This window comes from Camelus dromedarius, chromosome 19 (genome assembly GCF_036321535.1).
Source record: "Camelus dromedarius isolate mCamDro1 chromosome 19, mCamDro1.pat, whole genome shotgun sequence".
Classification (NCBI taxonomy): domain Eukaryota; kingdom Metazoa; phylum Chordata; class Mammalia; order Artiodactyla; family Camelidae; genus Camelus; species Camelus dromedarius.
Genome location: NC_087454.1, coordinates 35,487,007 through 35,505,829, shown reverse-complemented (window position 1 = coordinate 35,505,829; position 18,823 = coordinate 35,487,007). Strand labels below are relative to the sequence as shown.

The window sequence follows — 18,823 nt, the reverse complement described above, 5'->3', positions numbered from 1 at the left end:
ACAAACTCACAAAAACTAACAACAATAACAACAAAAGCCTGGATGGACTGTATCATCTGTTTCCTTTAAGTAGTCACTTGAGATGTAGAACATGGCCGGGGGGACTTTCAACCAAGCTAACTGATTTCATTGTAAATTAACAATTACCAATTGCAGGTGGGTATTTACCACTAATAGCGCCTCGGGCTTTCTCTTGGGGGCCCACTTTCCCGCTTTCTGAGACAAGATGGCTATTTGGTTCATTCATCTATTCAACAAATACTTGTTGTGTATCTACTGTGTACCGGGAACTGTTCTTCAGACTTAAATAGTGAATAAAAGAAACAGAGATGCCCTGCCCTTGGGGAACTTACATTCCAGTAGGAAAGAAAATAAACAATAAAATATCAAGTAAATTACATCAGATGTTAGAAGGTAATAATGCCCTGAAAAAGAAGAGTGGAAATCATTTGAAGCCTCAGGTAGTATGGGCTTCCAGAGGAAATCTTCTTTGCTTCTGTTAAACATCCTATTTTTTGGATCACCCAGATGTTCAGGAGGTCACGATCCTAAATTGACCAAACAGGATGGTCAATTTGTAGCAGGTGACATTTGAGCAAAGATTTGTAGGAAGTGAGGGAGATGGCTGTGCAGATACCTGGGTGAAGACCATTCCAACAGGATGCAATAAGGCCAGGTTCTTACACTAGATGTCCACCTCTGAGAATGACAGCTCAAGAACTCAACGCAGTCCTTCCATAACAGACAACTGAAAAGCTCCTCAAACTATTGAAAACACTGTGGAGATACTATTTCACTGAAAATTTTGATAAGCCAATTAGAGAGTGAATAATTTGGGGGCAAGATCAAGAGAAGATAAAAAATCCAAAGAAAGGAGTCAAGCATTGGAGACGTGCTTTTGACCTTGGGATGTTTGCAATTAATGATGAATTGCTTAAGAAGCTGATTCAAACTTCTGACAGTCTCAGAGATGTAGGGAGATAAAAGTCAGAGCCCAGGATCTGCCAAGAATAGATTGAGCCCCAGAAGGAAGACTGATCTACAGGACCTTGCATGGTCTTCAGCCTGGCCTCAAATCATTGAAAATGATCGTTTAAAAAAAAAAATCTCCAGACCTTAAATTAAATGAAGTCATCTTTCTTTGCTAGTTCTCCTGGTGTCTGACAGAAGCAAAGAATCCAGAGGAAGATCAAATCTTCTGAGGCCTCAAATAACTTCTATAAATGAGGTTTGCAAGTAGAAGACCCAACACACAGATTCAGATACACAAAGAGGTAAGACAACGTGAGGGAGAATGAGCAAAAATAATGAATAACTGAAAAAAGAAACCACAGAGAAATTTGTTTTCTTAGAGCCCGACTGAAAAACAACCACACTTAACCATATGTTTTGAGATAGAAGTTAAACTTGCACGTTTTTACAGGAAACTAGAAACTATAGGAAGTAATATAACTGAGTTGAAAAAGATCTAAACGTGCTATGGCAGGAGCATGCAGGACAGGCGTGATCAAGGCACAGCAGAGAGGTGAGCGGGGCTGGAGTGGGAAGAGAAGAGGGGAGACGGGGAGCAGCCCACAGAAGTGTCAGGAGGCCGGATTCTGGAGGCCCTTCCAGGAGCTCGTAAGGACTCTGGCTTATATTCTGGTGTAATGTGTATGCTTACACTTTAAAAGGATCTCTCTGCTTGCTGTGTTCAGAATGGATCATCGTGACACAAAGGTGTAGTGACATGGCCACTGTACGATCCAGAGAAGCACGATGGTGTCTCAGAAGTACAGAAGGAATGAAATAATCAGTGTCTACAAATATTAGGATCTACAGCAACAAGAAGAGAAACACGAGAGAAAGAGAGGAATACAACTGGACACCCAAGTTCCTGGACGTGAGCAAATGAAAGATTGCAATTCTGTCAAGGGAGATGAGAAGGCGGGGTATGGAATAGTTCTCATGGGAAGAAATCTAGGTTTCATTTTTTTTTTTAATTTTTTAACATTTTTTATTGATTTATAATCATTTTACAATGTTGTGTCAAATTCCAGTGTTCAGCACAATTTTTCAGTTATTCATGGACTTATACACACTCATTGTCACATTTTTCTCTCTGTGAGTTATCATAACATTTTGTGTATATTTCCCTGTACTATACAGTGTAGTCTATTCTACAATTTTGAAATCCCAGTCTATCCCTTTAGGTTTCATTTTTAATGTATTTAGTAGAAATTGAAATTGGGAGAGTGGAGCCTGGGAGAGAGTTCTGGACTGGAGAATTGGAGAGCTGTCAGTGTATACCTGGTTTTCAAAATATGTCGCTGGGCGAGAACACCAAAGGAACAAATATGGAGAGGAATGAGAGGTCCGGGGACTGAGCCCTAGAGCGCTCCCACATTAATCGTTTGGGGGAGGGAGGATAAACCCGCAAAGGAGACTAAAAAATAATAATGGCAAGGTAGGTAGGAGAAAACCTGAGAGAGTCTGGTGTCCTGGAAGGAACCAGAGGAATGTTTACAAAGAGGAGGGAGTGATCAACTGTCATCCATTTGGTTAATATGTCAGCTCAGATCAGGACTGACCTTCTAGTAATGGAGAGGGCTCTCTACTGACTCAGCCTTACTAGCACACCAACTTGTCCTTGGTATTTTCAGCTTTAAAAAGCAGACCAAAAAAATTCTTCCTTGACCCAACTACTGGCCCAACTTCCTTCTTCCTTTCAGAGCCCAACCTTTCAAAGTAGCTGTTTTTGTTTGTTTCTTTGTTTTACATACTCTGTCTCTGCTTTCTCATCTCACAGTACTTTTCAAAGCCACAGATAAAGAGCAAACAGATAATGTAAGGACGGTGCAACGAAGTATCTACGCAGATGATACCGAGGTGGCCCTTCAGCTTGGCTGGGGAGAAGAGAATAGTTAATTATAGGTTTGGACAACTGGTCAGTTTCTGATGAGTCCCTCTCCTGATTCGTTCCTCGGTGTGACAATGAGACAGCTATTGGAAAAGAGGGGTGTGGAGTGCCACACACAGAGGTACAGGGAGGCAAAGGTGTGGGACAGTGTCATCAGAGTGAGGGTGGGGGGAGGTGGCAGGTAACAAATAGTGGATCTCATGAAAAAATAATAAGGCATCTGAAAAATGTAAATAGTGTAAAAAACTGGGTCAGCCATTCCACTCCTGGGTAGTTAGCCAAGAAAAATGAAAGCATGTGCCACATAAAGTCTCATTTACAAATGTTCTTAGTATCTCTGTTAGTAATTATTTACATATTTGCTCACAATGAATTCTGAATGTCCTATGAGAAGATACCATCGGGATTAATATCCAACATAAGTAAATAGTTCATACAATTCAACATCAAAAACACAATCTTTTTTTAAAATGGGCAGAAGAACTGAATAGACATTTTCCCATGGGGGAAATGCAGATGGCCAATAGGGACATGAAAAGATGCTCAACATTGTTAATTATGAAGAGAAATGCAAATCAAAACCACATTGAAATATCACCTCACGCCTGTCAGAATGGCTATCATCAAAAAAAAAAAAAAAAAACCCCACAAATAACACATGTTGGCAAGGATGTAGAGAAATGTAAATTGGTGCAGCCACTATGGAAAACAGTATGGAGGTTTATCAAAAAATTAAAAATAGAACTACCACATGACCCAGCAATTCCACTCCTGAGTATACATCCGAAAAAAAGAGCTGTTAAAAAGAACAAAATTTTGCCATTTGCAGCAATGTGGATGGACTTGGAGGGCGTTATGCTAAGTGAAGTAAGTCAGACAGAATTACTGTATGTCAATTATATGTGGAATCTAAAAAAATACAACAAATATAAGAAATACTAAATATAAGAAAAAATAAGCCAACTCACAGATATAGAGAACAAATTAGTAGTTACCAGTGGGGAGAAGGGGCAATATAGGGGTGGGGGAGTGGGAGGTACAAACTACTGGGTGTAAGACAGGCTCAAGGATGTATTGTACAACCCAGGGAATATAGCCAATATTTTACATATAACTTTATTAAAAACAAATGGAAAGTGAAAAGTCCTATGATACTTAACTTTGGGAAAAGAGATTTGTAAACTTTAAAAATGATAGAAAAATAAGCATAATTATTTTCTTTAATAATTTATGTGTAGCTAGGAAAAGTCACAAAGATGCAAAGTAAAATTTTCGAAATTTTTAAAATTTCCAAACCAGTAAATGTCAAAATATCCAAAGGAAAGTAGGAAAGCCAAAAGAGAAAAAAATTAAATGGAAAATATAAAATAAGATAGCAGAAATTAGTTCTGATATAAGAATCAAAATTATTGTGAATGGCTTAAGGTCCCAGATAAACAGAATTCCAGACTGAGTATAAAAGTGATATCTGGTGGGAATGAGGGCGGGATGGTATAGCTCAGTGATAAAGCATGTGCTTAGCATGCAGGAGGTCCTGGGTTCAATGCCCAGTACCTCCAATAACGAAAATAAATAAACATAATTACCTCCCCCTAAAACAAACAAACAAAGTGATATCCAAAAATACGTTGTCTTGAAGAAAATAAGATAAGAATGTAAAAAGGATTTTTAAGTGATAGATAATAATTTTTTAAAGTAATAGAAAAAGTAATAAAAGTTCTATCTAGGAAAACATGAATTAAAAATTACATTTATGTTACCTATATAAGGTCACTATTTTCATTCTAGACTTTAAAAAAACAACCTTTGGTTCAAAAGGACTACATATGCTAGTAAAGGCTATAAAAGTCAAAAAGACAAGAATGAACATCAACACATAAGCAATAGCAATATAGTTTCAAAATACACAAGTCAGATCTAATAAACACTTCTCTAGCCTTATTTGTTTTGTCTGTCGGCAGCAGTCGCCACAACTATATTCCCCTAAACGCTGTCTGCTGGAAGTGTGCCCTGCTCTGACTTTGCCCTTATTGCCATGGACTTTTCATGCTCCTTTTTTGGACCTGCAATGTTTTATTTCTGGGAGCTCTGCACAGGGCGCTCACAACATCGATCTTCCAGTCACCCCCGATCCCTCCTACTAGCTCCAGACACACAAGGTTAAGGTCACCTTAACACACACCTGGAACTCATCCAAAGCAAAACACCCCTCTTCCCGCTACCACACGGCGCCTCCTTCATGTCTGTCTACACTGGAGGCAAGGACCGGGAGCCCCTCCATGATTCTGCTCTCCTTCCCCAGCACACCCGGCCCCAAGCTAGCCTGCAGCGCCTTTCACACCCAGGGCTTCTCTGCGGCTCCTCTGAACCCACCCCTTCCAGGCCACCGTCATTGCTCCTCTGACCTCGGTAGCCTCCTCACAGCAGCCATCAGGATCTCTTTCAATGATTTCATAGTATTCCCCCCCCATATTTTTATATCTTCCCATTTTCCATGGAATCCGAACTTGCATGCCATGTAAGTATCGTCACTGTCCCCAGCCCACCTTCTCACCTCGTGTTACACTGTTCACCCGGGCTCGCTCTACTGCACCCACACTGGTCTTCGTACACACTAAGCTCCTTCCTGCCATGAGATCTGCACATGCTTACCCCTCTGCCTGAAAGCTCTTCTCTCTGATCTCTCCATGGCTGGCATCTTTCCATACTGGTCTTAGACTGAATCCTCCTTTCCCATCGCTACATCCAAGTCTGCCCCTCAGGTTACTCCACCTTGCTCACTGTCATCTCCACTGTAAGCACCTGATAAATATTTCTTAAATGAAATAACTACTTTAAATTGAATGGCCTAGAATAATGTATTTTGACACTACAAGCATTACTTATATATTAAATAAATCAATAGTACAGATTATTATTCACACATTACTTCTTAAGTCCTATTCCTATTATATTTAATGTAATATGGGGTATTTTTATATGTTCAACAAATGAAATGAGAACAGTATATATTTAAAATTTATATAGCGGCTCTTGGCAAATCAAAGTTTTCTATTTTCAGATTAAAAGACTTAAAGAATACACAACAAAATAGATTACAAACATAGAAATTATAATTACCTATTTGCAGGTCCTCTCTGCCAAAATATAATTCTTAATATTGACAGTGGTAGATTACCTGATTTCTACATTATTATTAGAGGATATTTGTCTATAATGGTCCAATTGAAAATAGGAGTACTCTTTTAGTTATAGACAATTCTGTACATTTAAAATTTACTTTATACATACAATGTCCAACTTTGTTCAAAAAGTATTGATACTAATTCCAAGAGAGAAAATAAGACTGACAGAAAAAAATGAACAATTAGCCATTAAGGAAAAAGCACAATCATTTTGAAATTTGGATAAGTAGATCTGTACTAAGCATTCAAAAAATAATTTGGAGACATGTAATATTTTATCCCAACAAACGAAAATGGCTACATTACAAGAAGGACATATGTAAATATTCAATCTGACAGTGAATGCTTTAGCAGTCCTCTAACAATCGAAAGTACCCAGGACTCCGTCTCTCTGAGTCAAAGAACAATGAAATTAATCCAGAGAACCAAAAGAAAAAGAATTTCAGAAATAATACCTGTGTGAAAGCTCTTAGACTATAACTCCATTTTTCCTCTTCTACAATTTTAAGGGCTGTGAATTACATAAGGACTGAAGCTATGGCTTGAGAAGAAATTAAGTCACAAATTCTCCATACGGTTCCACATGTTAAATGCCAACATGTAACAACACAGTCTAACACTTTGACTTTCTATTTTGAACTTGACCCATAGTTAGAAATAGATTTTACTGCAACCCATACATGCATACCTATACGTGTATATAGAAAGAAGCCGAAATAAACGTCAATAATACCTCCTCAACACTTGGAAGAATAGAGTCTGATATTTTACATTCTTACATATCTTACATTATATTTTTAAAATGCTGTTTGCTAACAACAAATAAACAAACAAAAAACACAAAACAAAAATGCTGGTTGCTGTCCACTAACGTCCCAAATCGCTACTGAGCCTTGACCTGAAGTTTAAACCTCACTGATCTAGTAACTCTTATGGTTCAGTAAATTATATTAAATAGATACATACTTTGATTGTGTCAGAACCCAACCATGTCTGTAGGGAACTTGAAGGCGAATCAGAAGAATGCTAGGGGGGATAAAAAACAAAAAAAGGACAAGCTGTGATGCGTCCATCCTAGTCAAGCAGAGGCAAATGAAGAGAAGCGAAGCAAAGGTTTGATTGCACGTTCTAGTCTAAGGCATTACCATAGACAAGGAATCCTGTAAGACCTTATCAATGGTAGCACAGAGCTCTTCAGTTTGCTGCCTGAGCTGTGCAGGGGAACACAACTGGAAGAATTGAAACCAGGTAGTGGGTTAGCAAGAGTTTTGGGGATCGCATTTCAAAAGCAGGGGTGGTCTGAAGCCGTTACCTCCAATGGTGGGTCTAATGTGCTGTCCCTGGGGATGCTCTCAGTCTTGGCCGGTTCATCTAGTGCCTAGTGATGACAAATGACATAGTTCTCGTATGAGGCTTTCAGGCAGATACCAACGTAGTAGAAAAGTCTGAATCCCAACTATAGCTCAGTACATGTAGCTCGATATAGCTCAGTATTTCCGAGAAAAAAAAAAAAACCTCTGGATCATCTGATAAGCTATTCTCTGACACAGAGATAATTCCCACAATTGTCTAGTTTCTCCTATGGGATGAGTATCTCCAATTATCAGGTGCTGGAATAAAAGAGGTTGAGCTTTTAAGCGCAGAAACTAGAACTTGGACACTGTATGCCTCCAAATGAGCCTTGTCCCCTCAAAGAAGTCACCTTGGGAAGCTACACAGAGAAATAAAAGTGATATAGTCATTTCTCAAAAGAACACAAATCTATTGAGAGAAATGCTTCAGGGCCGGTTTACAAGAAACACAACACACACAAGAAGGAAATCTTGCCTCATTGTTCATCATTTCTATTCAAAAAGTCTTAGCTACCTTATTCATCAGGCTTGGCCTCAAAGGACACTTAACTTTTCAAAATGGGACACACTTTTTATTTATTGTGATGTATTTCAGACACATGTAAAGAGATGAGATAAAACTCTTGTTCACTGTAGAGTCCCATGGAGATTACAAAGTAAAATATTGCAAAACAACAGAAGCCAGTGGCCATTCTTCCCCCTCATGTTTCTCCTCCCTCCTCATTTTCCTCCATTTCGCTTGTCAAGTGTATGTCTTTCTTTTTTCTTCCGATTAATGTATGCGTACATCACTGAATAACATAAAAGGTTGTTCTGGGCAATTCTCCTAATTTCATGGAAGTATAATGCATGCTTCTGGAACTTGCTTTTTCTGTTCTTTGTTGTTTTTTTTAAGTTTTATTGAGGTATGATTGACATACAAAAACCCGTACATATTTAACATACAACCGATGAGTTTGCAAATAGGTATCTGTGTGTGAAAACATCCTCACAGTCTATGCCATGAACCTATCTGTCACCTCCAAAAGTTCCCTCCCACCCTTTTATTTTATGTATTTATCCATTTTTCGGTCATCTCAACCCCACATACGATTCCAAAACCTGGATATTCCACAGCAAAACGAGTTGGATATTTAGGGTCACCCCAGTTTTCACTGTTACAAACTGCAACAACTATCATTCATGCACAGATTTCTTTACACACATATTTGTGGTTTTAAGACTAAAGTAGCTGCATTGGTAGTGTAATAAAAGCCAAGTTCATCAGACATACTCAAATTGCTCTTTAAAACTGTACAATTTTACACTTAAAGTAGCAAGGAATGAGAGTTTCTGTTTTCAGACTTAAAAAAAAAAATGTTAGCATCCTGAGGTACATGAAATATTCACGTTGGCTGTAGGTCACATTTCCACGATCATTTTTGAGGTTGGGCATCACTCCTATGCTTGCTGATTATTCACAATTCTCGTCCGTGTACCTGCTTGTTTTGAGTTCATTATTCTCAGTTATCTTATTTAGGGGATTACAAGTATACACTGTCCTTTTTTTAAAAAAAACAATCATCCTCTGTTTATTGATGCTATATCTCAATCATTCCCTTTATCCAGTGAACTTGGTAAGCTGTCCGATTTATTTTAGTGATCTCATAGATTCTCTTGGATTTTCCATGTAGGAAATTTTATACTAAGTGCAGTTTCATTTCTTCTCTTCTCTGTTGCTTCTTGGTTGTTGTTTCTCCTTTCTTCTTTTATTGCCTAAAGCCATCAGTAAAAGGTTAAATAGAAGAGTATCTTTATTTTATAACCGTTAGTAAAAGGAATAAGATGTTGGACAGAAGCTTGGGTAAATACCTTTGTGTGAAAAAAAAGAGAAAACACTTCTTTTCCTAGTTTGTGAAGAGCATATTTTATCATAATTCCTCTTCAACCATATCTCTTCCTTACTGGACCACTTATTCTATTACGATCAGGAAAATATGGTATCTATCTTTGTAGTCCCAGGATAGAGCACATGATATGAGCTCAGGAAAGATGATTAGGATGAATTGAAAGTGCAAACTAACAGATAAATAGATTTAAATGAATAAATGAACCATAGAAATAATATGATTTTAATATGCCTTGGTAAAATGCTCTAGAGAAGTAGTTTAAACTCTGAATATTTTAAATAACAAATTATTTCTTTTCCCACATTTCAATTAAAGTTTTCACCATTAGAGATCTGAGCATGTGATCAGTGTTAATATAATGAGCAAATTTTTTTTTTCAGCCAAAATCAAATAGGATTATGATGCTGCTTTCCCCATGGGAACTTATTACAGGCAAACACAGCTTTTCTTATGCTATTTCAAATCCTGAAATTTACTCAAAGAATTTTAAAAAGCTATGTATTCAGAATCCTTGGAAAATGAAGGAAGTTACTGGTAATGCTGAAAATGTCAATAATGCTCAAACTTTGAAATGGAGACAATGCTCAAACTGCATTAAAATTTGGAAGGGGGATTGTTTTGAGTTTAAATAGCCTTGAAATTTACTAGAATTGATTTTTTTTTTATTGACAAGGAGTTCTCTGTCAAATATATCATCTTGATCCATTCCTTCTAGCAGCCATAAAAAAGTAGGGTTCTTTTCCTCTGTGGTACAAGAATGTATTTTTTAAAAATACATTAATTGTCCATTAACAAGAAGTCTAACCATAGATTGCTTTTTGACAACATAGCTAGCAGGACTGCAGTGATGTTTCTTTAGATTTATTCATATTGAGTGACGTTCTCTCAGAATATTTTCCAATAAAAGATTTTTATTAAAAATACATATTTTCTACTAAATGAGATGACAGCCAAGTGAGGCATATATGGGACGGGCTTTGAATCATATTTTAAAGATCCTTTACTAATGTAAGTTAGAAATGTTCTCATTAAAAGTGGTTATGTTTTGCTTATCACAACCAACTTTGGGGCACGGTTTTTGAAAAGAGACATAGAAATCTGACTTCCAGAAGAAAACGGTTTCTGAGCTCGGCGTGCCATTATGACTAAGAACCAAGAACAAAGAGCAAGCATTGTTAATCAAAGTCTTTATGAGAATATATGCCCGCACGCTGTAACATGTGTTCTCCACCCAAAAGGAGCGATTCTGATAGAGCCGCAAACACTTTTAAAGTCAGACATACTGAGTCAGTCTAACCTGCTCTCTTTGGAAATAAGATTAAGCTCTGAAAATCTGAAGATAAGATGAATTAGTTGCACTCTAAATAGAGTTAGAAAGTAAACTGCTTCCCAAGGAAGAAGGCTCTCAGAGGGCTTGTAAGCTTTTTGTGATGCCTAACTGGACTGGGTTTCAAAAATTTCATGGGCAAGTTATTGTATCTTAGTAATGATCAAATTCTCCAAAAATAAACCATGTTAAACCTAAATGCTGCTACATTTTGTTAACCTGATCAGCTATTTGGGAGACTAAATCCTCTGAGGACAACAAAGATTTTGCTTGACTTTCAGTCGTTAACACAAAACCATTGGTAGGATCAGAGATATTCTCAGCAAATCAATCTCAGCTCGATTATCTAGTTGGAGATTTAGGGCTGAAGATCATTCAGATCAGAAGAAAAGGAGGGGGATGTGCACTGGAAGCCAAAGGGGCCTCCAGATACACAAAAGTACAGCTTCTTTAAAGATCTAGAAGTATTTATCGCTAGATTATTTTCACATGGTTGGCTAAAAAAATTCAAGAATGGAGGGAAATTTACTTGGTGTTTTTAATCCCAAAATTGTTGGAGGGTTAAATGTCTGTCTCTCCCACACAGAAGGAAAGTAGTTTTTGCAAACCATTAGAGCCAGTTTCAAACTCAAGCCTCAGTGACAAGAGCCCCCCTGCTCTTCCCTCATTTAATCAAGGACATCAGAAGGGTGTTCCTTATTTTCAGCCAGTGCGTCTGCCCTGTAATTCACCTCATCTCTTCAGTAACTCAAGGAACTGGGCTGGTTTGTCATCCTTCACTCATTTAAGTCTTACCAGAACTAAGTCATTTCCAATTTTCTTTCATTGTTCCTCATTAAAAAAAAAAATTAAAAAAAAAAACACATCTGTTGCCCTAATTTAATGACTATTTAAATATATTTTAGCAAGTGCTAAAAAAATTATCCCAAAACATCCAAAACCATCAACTCTTGCTCATTACTTCACTTTAGCTGGTTGATGTCACAGTTGCATGGTGAGCAGGGAAAAGCCGGGGGATAATGAGATCCGCACTGAGGTCCAATTCAGCATCTTACTAGCCCTGCTGCTTTGGGAGATTCAGTTGACATCTTGGAGCATCAAAATCCTCACAGAGTTTGGATAGGAAAGCATTTAGCTCAGTGTATGACACACCAGAACACTAGACTTCTCAATACGGCAGCCGGTGTGACTGTATTCTCTCATCGCTAATGGGTGCCAAGTCTAAAACCAGCTGACATTCCTTGTAGCAGAAGGTCCTCTATGTCTTTTCCATGGAATTAGAATTGCTGAAGCTTATTTCACCCCACAAAACTTTTAATTATCATCATCCCAATTTTCATACACTAGACCCCTTTATTTTTATAATTCTGTGAGCCAAAATTTGCCTTGAAATCCTGTAGAACAAAGTTGGAAATTTTAGAGACCTACTCAGGTGCAATCTAAATTGATTTATTCAACAGCTACGTAACAAAAACTACTATATTTTAGTAGTAGGATATAGTTTTAGTAGGAAAAAACCAATCAATACATATAATTAAACATGGTTTAGTGAGTGCTCTAAAAGAGACATTTGCATGGTAGACAACTACCCAGGGAGAGCCAATTAATATAGATTTGGGCCCTGGGCATTTCTCCACTGCTAAAGAAATTGGGAACACACTCACTTCTTGAACTAACCTAAATTAAGAGATGTCTCTTTAGTCTAGACCATATGCTAAGTTAGTAACCAGATTTTGTTAAATTTTGGAGACCTGTAGAGATTTTAAAATCTTCTCATCCGAAGACATATGTTTAATCAGACTGGAGTTTCCCAATTCATGTTTTAAAAAAAATGAAACTGGCAACTTAAAATAAATTGACTTGATGATTGGCAAGATATCTCAAACCGTTACCTGTTTTTATAGCACAGTTTTTACTATTGTCTTCAAAAGGGCTGTTCTTTATCTGCCATCAACCAGGAAAAATAAAATAACTTTTATCCTATAACTTTCATTTAAATAATTAATCCTGCAACTTATATGTGCTATTAACAAACCTGAGCTACTCCAGAATTCTTTCAAATGCACAGAGCTTAGGAATTAAATGCATAGCAATGTCATTTGTTGGAAAGCAGTGCCTACCATAGCTTTGAATTTATCCTGAGGAATCCTTGTCAGGAAGGGAACAGATAACTTAAATGTATTCAAGAGAAAAAGTATATTCTTTCTTTGAAAAATATTATTGAGAGACAATAGAAAGCCATATTATCTGATCTCATGGAAATATTCCTTCATCTTTCCTTGCTTTAATACAACTGCACACTAAAAATAATCATCCATTTATTTAGAACATGAAAATGTGTCCTTCCATTTAATTTTAACTTTCTACCTATTGCTATCAGACCCAGATGATAAGAAGAAGAATTAGTCAATGAGAGAGAGAGACCTTTAGCGTTCTCCAAAAAGGACACACCTCAAGACTAAAGAATAATGCCCATATCAAAATGACCTAATATATTGCTGGACATACTGTAATAAGATCCATGGACACTCACAAATATAAGTTGATTTGATTATTTTGTTCCTGCTTTATAATCACTTGTACTACATCCTCATCTCAATCTTGGAGAGGATGACTATTGGCAGGAGATTAGGTTAAGGACCTGGATGCCAACACATTAAAATATGATGCCTGACATTCATCTTTTCCTGTAAAGCCTTACTTAAGACTTCAGCTAAAAATGCTTCCTTCCTAAACGTTCACGGGGGGGGGGGGGGGGGAATGATAGAAAATGGAATAAGCTATACATTTAAGTTTTGATGCAGACAATAAATTACAAAAGTACCAGAAACCTAATGTCCTCTGCCAACAAAATGTACTCCCTTGAAAATTATGGGCTTCATTGAGGGGTGATTAAAGCTGAAATCAATGCAGGGATTCAATGAGAGCTTAATGTCTGATTGGAAAGGATGACTGTATTTCAATTTGGAGAAAATTTTGCCTTTAAAAGTAGCTTTATACTCATTAATTATACTAAATGCTATCAAATAGAATGCAGTAGAAAAAAAATCTGGTTTGGGGAGAGAATTATTTGCTGAACTATCTTAAGACTTGAATTAAATATGTTAGTTCTATTTTCAAGGCGTCCCATGACAGAGACCTTAAGAGGATATTGTAATGACACCGTATCATCAAGTTGTCCCTTAATTGTGCTGTTCTGTGTGATACTAGAGTGACCTCAGAAAAGCTTCTGCGATTTAAAATATTCCAAGATGTTACTCCTTCCACAAATCGATGAGTTTCTGATGATTACAGCCTTAATAGTCCACTCAATTCAGAAATAAGCCCCTTTGATTTTAATGGCATAGAATGAGATCTATTGTATAAACAGATGGGTTAAAAAGTCTAAATTGCCAGATTTATTTTTTAAAATTATAATCATGAAAGAAACAGCACAGTATCATTCAAGAAATATTACTGAAAATAGAAATAAACTCTCATCTAATCATGGGATGGTATTTTTGTTATTTAAAAAGTCTTACAAAATAAAGTGTCTCATTGAGGAATATATAACATGGAAAAGCCAGCACACCCCCCCCCCCCGCAAAATGTGGTATTTTTAAAGACTAACATCATGTCATATCCTATGACATTTGAACAATTCAAATATTGATGGTCCCCAAACAATTTATCTTAGGCAAGAGAGAATTATGCACACTAGATACAGATATTTTAAAATGAGATATCATGATATTTCCATTTGGTTGTACTAAAAATAAAAATCATTTTGCCAAAGAGCATGTTTGATTCAAAACAAAACCTCTCGCACATGAACTTGCATGAGGTGAGATGTAAAGCCACATCAGCACATACATTTACGAAATTAGTTTGTGATAAAACTGGGAATTAAGCTAATCATTCTTCATTTTAACGACCAATAGGTTACCACCTCTAAAACTCCATTTAATTGGAAGAGAAGAGAGCTGGTAGGCAGAGATTCTGGAAGCAATAGTGACATCCAGCTTTCCCTTACAAAGACATTTCAAGAAAAATTAACTCTTGTTTTTCTAAATAGAAAGTGACTAATAGTGGAATGACACAGGTATGGGAGAGCAGGCTGGGTCAGGAGAGACCAGCCTGAGGGAAGCACACCAGGACACACTAGCCCCACTCTCTTTGCCCAGCTGTTGAGTGGGAGAGCTGCTCCCATTTCGGTGACCAGATTTTGGAAATGTCCATCTGAAATGGAGAGGGTCTGCAGTGAGGGAACACTTCTGCTATGACTCCACCCGGTAACTCTAGACAGCAGGGTTAAGGGGCATCTGGTGAAGGTGTCACTCCCTGCGTCCTCCTGAAATTGATGGTTAAGCCCACCTCGTCTTTCAGTGAGCTGTAAAAGGTCAAAATTCACAAGAGAAGCTACAGAAAAAGCTATAGATCTGCCTGTAGCCACGTGACACCCCTGCCCAGCTCAAAGCATTCACATATATAGAGCATAGACTCTGGACCCCATGTAGATAATTTGGAATTAGTTCTCAGAGATACATGATACAAAAGACACAGCCAACTGCTATATACTGCTTAGCATTTCCCATTAACATTTCCTACTTCTTAGGCAAGAGAATATACAACCATTTTATTCTCCAGATCATGCTAAAATAACAAAGATACAGATTTCTAAACCAGTGGTCGAAATACCGCCTGGTGGGCAAACAGTAACATTTTGACAAATAATGACATTATTTGAAACACTATCATTGCAATCATTGCACAGAAAAAAAGGGGGGGCTTAAGGCAGTAAAAGATAAATTGCCTAAATAAATATCATAAAAATAACATAGGAAATGTATAATTTCATAGACTTGGTAACTGATTTCACTTCAATTCTGATGTGATCCTCCACTGGGGCTGCGTTTGCACATCTGTAATGTGCTGATTAAACAAGAGGCTTTAATTTAATTTCCCTACTGAAGCAGAATCCTGTAACTTTGTAATTAACAACTCCACATCAAATAAAAATGTCCTAGAGCCACGTGAAAGCAGCTGGGTCATCGGAAAGGATCTCAACCCTCCTGCCCACTCACAGAGGTACGAGCCGTGGCTGGCGAGTGTGGATGAAGAGGTTCAGCTCATGCAGGGATCTAAGCGGCTACGTTGGATGCTCAGCTCATATATTTCTGTCCTGGGGAAGCTACTGTTCATCACCAAATTTTAAAGGTGGCCAATTGCCCACAGTGCAACCCCATTTTACCTCTACTCTGTTCATCAATATGAGTAGAGATGGACGTTCTTGAAACAACCATTTAAAATTCCAAAGGAAAACGACTGTAGCCAAATCCAGGTCAAGTTTCCCAGAGCTGCTTGGCAGTGGCTTGGAAAACTCTACACTCATCCCCAGCCTCGACTGACAAATCCACAGTGTCTCCAGTTCTGTTCACCAAGATGCTTTCACCACATCATCCTAGACTAAGAGCAGTGTTTTATTTTAGTAAAGGCAGAACTTGAAAACCGAAATTTTAAAAAAACAGAACCACCACAAAAAAATGACATTAGAAATTTTTAGAAGACAGAACACAGATTCACTCTGCTTTTGAGCCAACACTGACCTTCTGTTCCAAAAGCAGTGTGTTTGTAGGGATTGCTGCGAAAGCCTTGTAGCTGGACTTGGTCTTGTGTTGCTAGAATGGTAACCAGAAAGCAAGAGTGGGTTGAAAAGGGAGGAAAACTGTGACACGATTGTAGACTAGTTCTACCAAGTTAAATGCCAGGCTATCAAATGAAGAAAACACTGATTACGCTTGAACAACTTATTTTTGACAGAAAAAAAAAAAAATCAGCTCGTCATGTTAATTTTTTTTAGCATGAGAAGCAAAGGACTATCACAGTAAATTATCAGCCTAGAGGTTATAGGTAATTCCATGCTATTTAGTTTCAGAACCTAAAAACATCCATTTGTACAAAATTATATATACATTTCTCACTAGCAGCATTCACGCATAGGAGTACTATTCTGTAAATACATGTGTTGGGGGCAGGTGGCTTGATTCTCAAAAGAAAGCCGTTCCTTTTAATAGTGTCATAATTAAACACTGTGCCAATGAGTTTCACTGAAGTCTTCATACACCCTCTTGCATCGTTCATAACAAACAATCAGAATACATAAAATTAAGCCATAATTTTTAATAAGTAGCATATTTTGAATAGCAGTAATATCAGCAATTTAACTGCATAAAGGAAAAAATATTAGAATTCACACTCTTGATCTTAAACTGATTTTTTTTTAAACCTCGTCACTTTGTCTTCTGCACTTTCTAATACATTGATGTTGACGAAACCAATGATAAAACATCCTGAGTTCTAAGTAGAACTCGGAGAACAGAGTTCACTTTTGTGGAGTATTGGGAGGAGAGGGTTGAGCATGAGGAAGCTGTGGAAGTCAGGCTGCTATGCATAATCAAAAGCCCGGTTTTGATCCTGCTCTGGGTCCCAAGCTGCTTAACCAAGTTCAAGGTTCCTCTCACTTCAAACGCTCTTGTCTCAGGTAGCTTCCCCAAGGGCCCAGCCCCAGCCAGCGGGAAACTGGCACACAGCGCCAGGCTGTCGTAGTCCCTGTGAAAAGCACACCAAAAGATCTACAGAAGAAGACAGAGAATCAAGTGAAAATAAAACCTTGAGTTTTACGGATGCCATTGATGAAACCTTAATTAAACTGCCGTGAGGAAGGTAAGAGGCTGGCACATTCATTTTCCGTAGAAGAAAGTTCAAGTAGGAATAAAAAAAAAAAAAATCAAAAGTCCAGACCTGGAGGGAGCAAGCTTCTGGTCCCTTCAAAGCCCTAATTCTCTATATAGAACCTGCATTGCTATGACCTGGTCTCCAGGGGTCCATGGACTGGGATAAGGACCAAAAGTGAAATGCCATCTCTTCATGGGGAGTGTGAACTGACATTTATTACAAGGCAAATAATACTTCTTGCCTCATTGAATTCTGCAGAATCCCTGTAACTAAAGAGTCATTAGGAAAAGGAGATGCAGGGAGCTCAGGTGACTTATCTAAGCTGACAACAGCAGATAAAGAACAAAAAACAGCTCTGGGGTCCAGCTACCCACACTTCTCCATAAACTATTTGCTCCCAAGGAATATCTCAACAGACAAATAATGCAAAATAAAATATATGATTAACACTCCACGAGGCTTCTATGCATATTTAAGTGTAATCATGGTTGTAATAATAATAATAGCTTAACAATCACTACAAACCAGGTACCCTTCTAAAAGCTTAATGTGTATTATCTCATTTAGGGATCATGATAAACCATTATGTAGATACTATATTATATCCATTTTGTATATGGAAACTACAGGAGAGCAATGTTAAGAAACTCACCTGAGGTCACTAGTTACTAAATCATAGTTGGGATTTGGACACGGGCGCTCCAGCTCAACAGCTGTGGACTGATCTACCACATGCCCTCACCCCGCCTTTTGGGATGCGTAACCATTTATAACATTTGATCTCCTACCTTCAGCTGCCCTGAAGAAGATTGTTGGAGAAGCTTGTACAGAGAGCTATCTTGTTCTCACACATGCAGTGTCATATAATCTTAGATTCAGAGGTGACATTGAAGGCATTCTGGTTCAACCCCCTCACCCAAAGCGTGAATCGCTCTGATCCTCTGTTCAGTCACGCCATGAACACTTGCCTACCTCCCCCAGGCGGCACATTTGGATCTAACTCTTAGAATTGGTACAAAATCCTCCTTTATATTTAGCCAGAGGATGCTCCCTGCTAACTTACTCCATTGGTCCTACGTTTCCCTGCTTGGGCTAAGAGCTTCTTCCTGTGTGATGGTTATACTGCTGTTTCACCAACCCATCCTCAGCTGAAGCATTTCACTATCCCTTTCCTTTGTCAATAGTCTTTTAAATGTTTAAGAGGTGTGATTAACTAGGTGTAATTTTAACACAAAGTACAATGTCATCATCACTTACATGGATTTGACAATAAATTTAATTAATACACTGAAGATAATAATAATTGACATTGCCTCCTTGTTTTCTGTGTTGAGTTCAGAACATACAGGGGCGTGAGGTTGAAGCCATTCTGTATGGCTGGATCATACTGAGGGTGCTATCACCTAAAATTCCTAGTCCTTTCATGTTTTTTTCAACATTTGTTGAAATTAAACTCC

General features: G+C 37.8%; 1 protein-coding gene across 4 annotated transcripts in view; it reads right to left on the bottom strand.

Moving 5' to 3' along the window:
• The window catches only part of MLIP (muscular LMNA interacting protein), a 117,287-nt gene that overhangs the window by 64,081 nt on the left and 34,383 nt on the right, over positions 1-18,823 (bottom strand). For 2 of the 4 annotated variants that reach the window (XM_064476596.1, XM_064476593.1), the window contains 4 exons: positions 16,238-16,309; positions 7,397-7,462; positions 7,230-7,313; positions 7,051-7,110 (listed from right to left, as the gene is read on the bottom strand). In XM_064476596.1, coding sequence (XP_064332666.1) covers positions 7,051-7,110; positions 7,230-7,313; positions 7,397-7,462; positions 16,238-16,309 — 282 coding nt within the window. The remainder of the gene's footprint in view (positions 1-7,050; positions 7,111-7,229; positions 7,314-7,396; positions 7,463-16,237; positions 16,310-18,823) is intronic. The other 2 variants (XM_064476594.1, XM_064476595.1) reach the window with 2 other exon arrangements.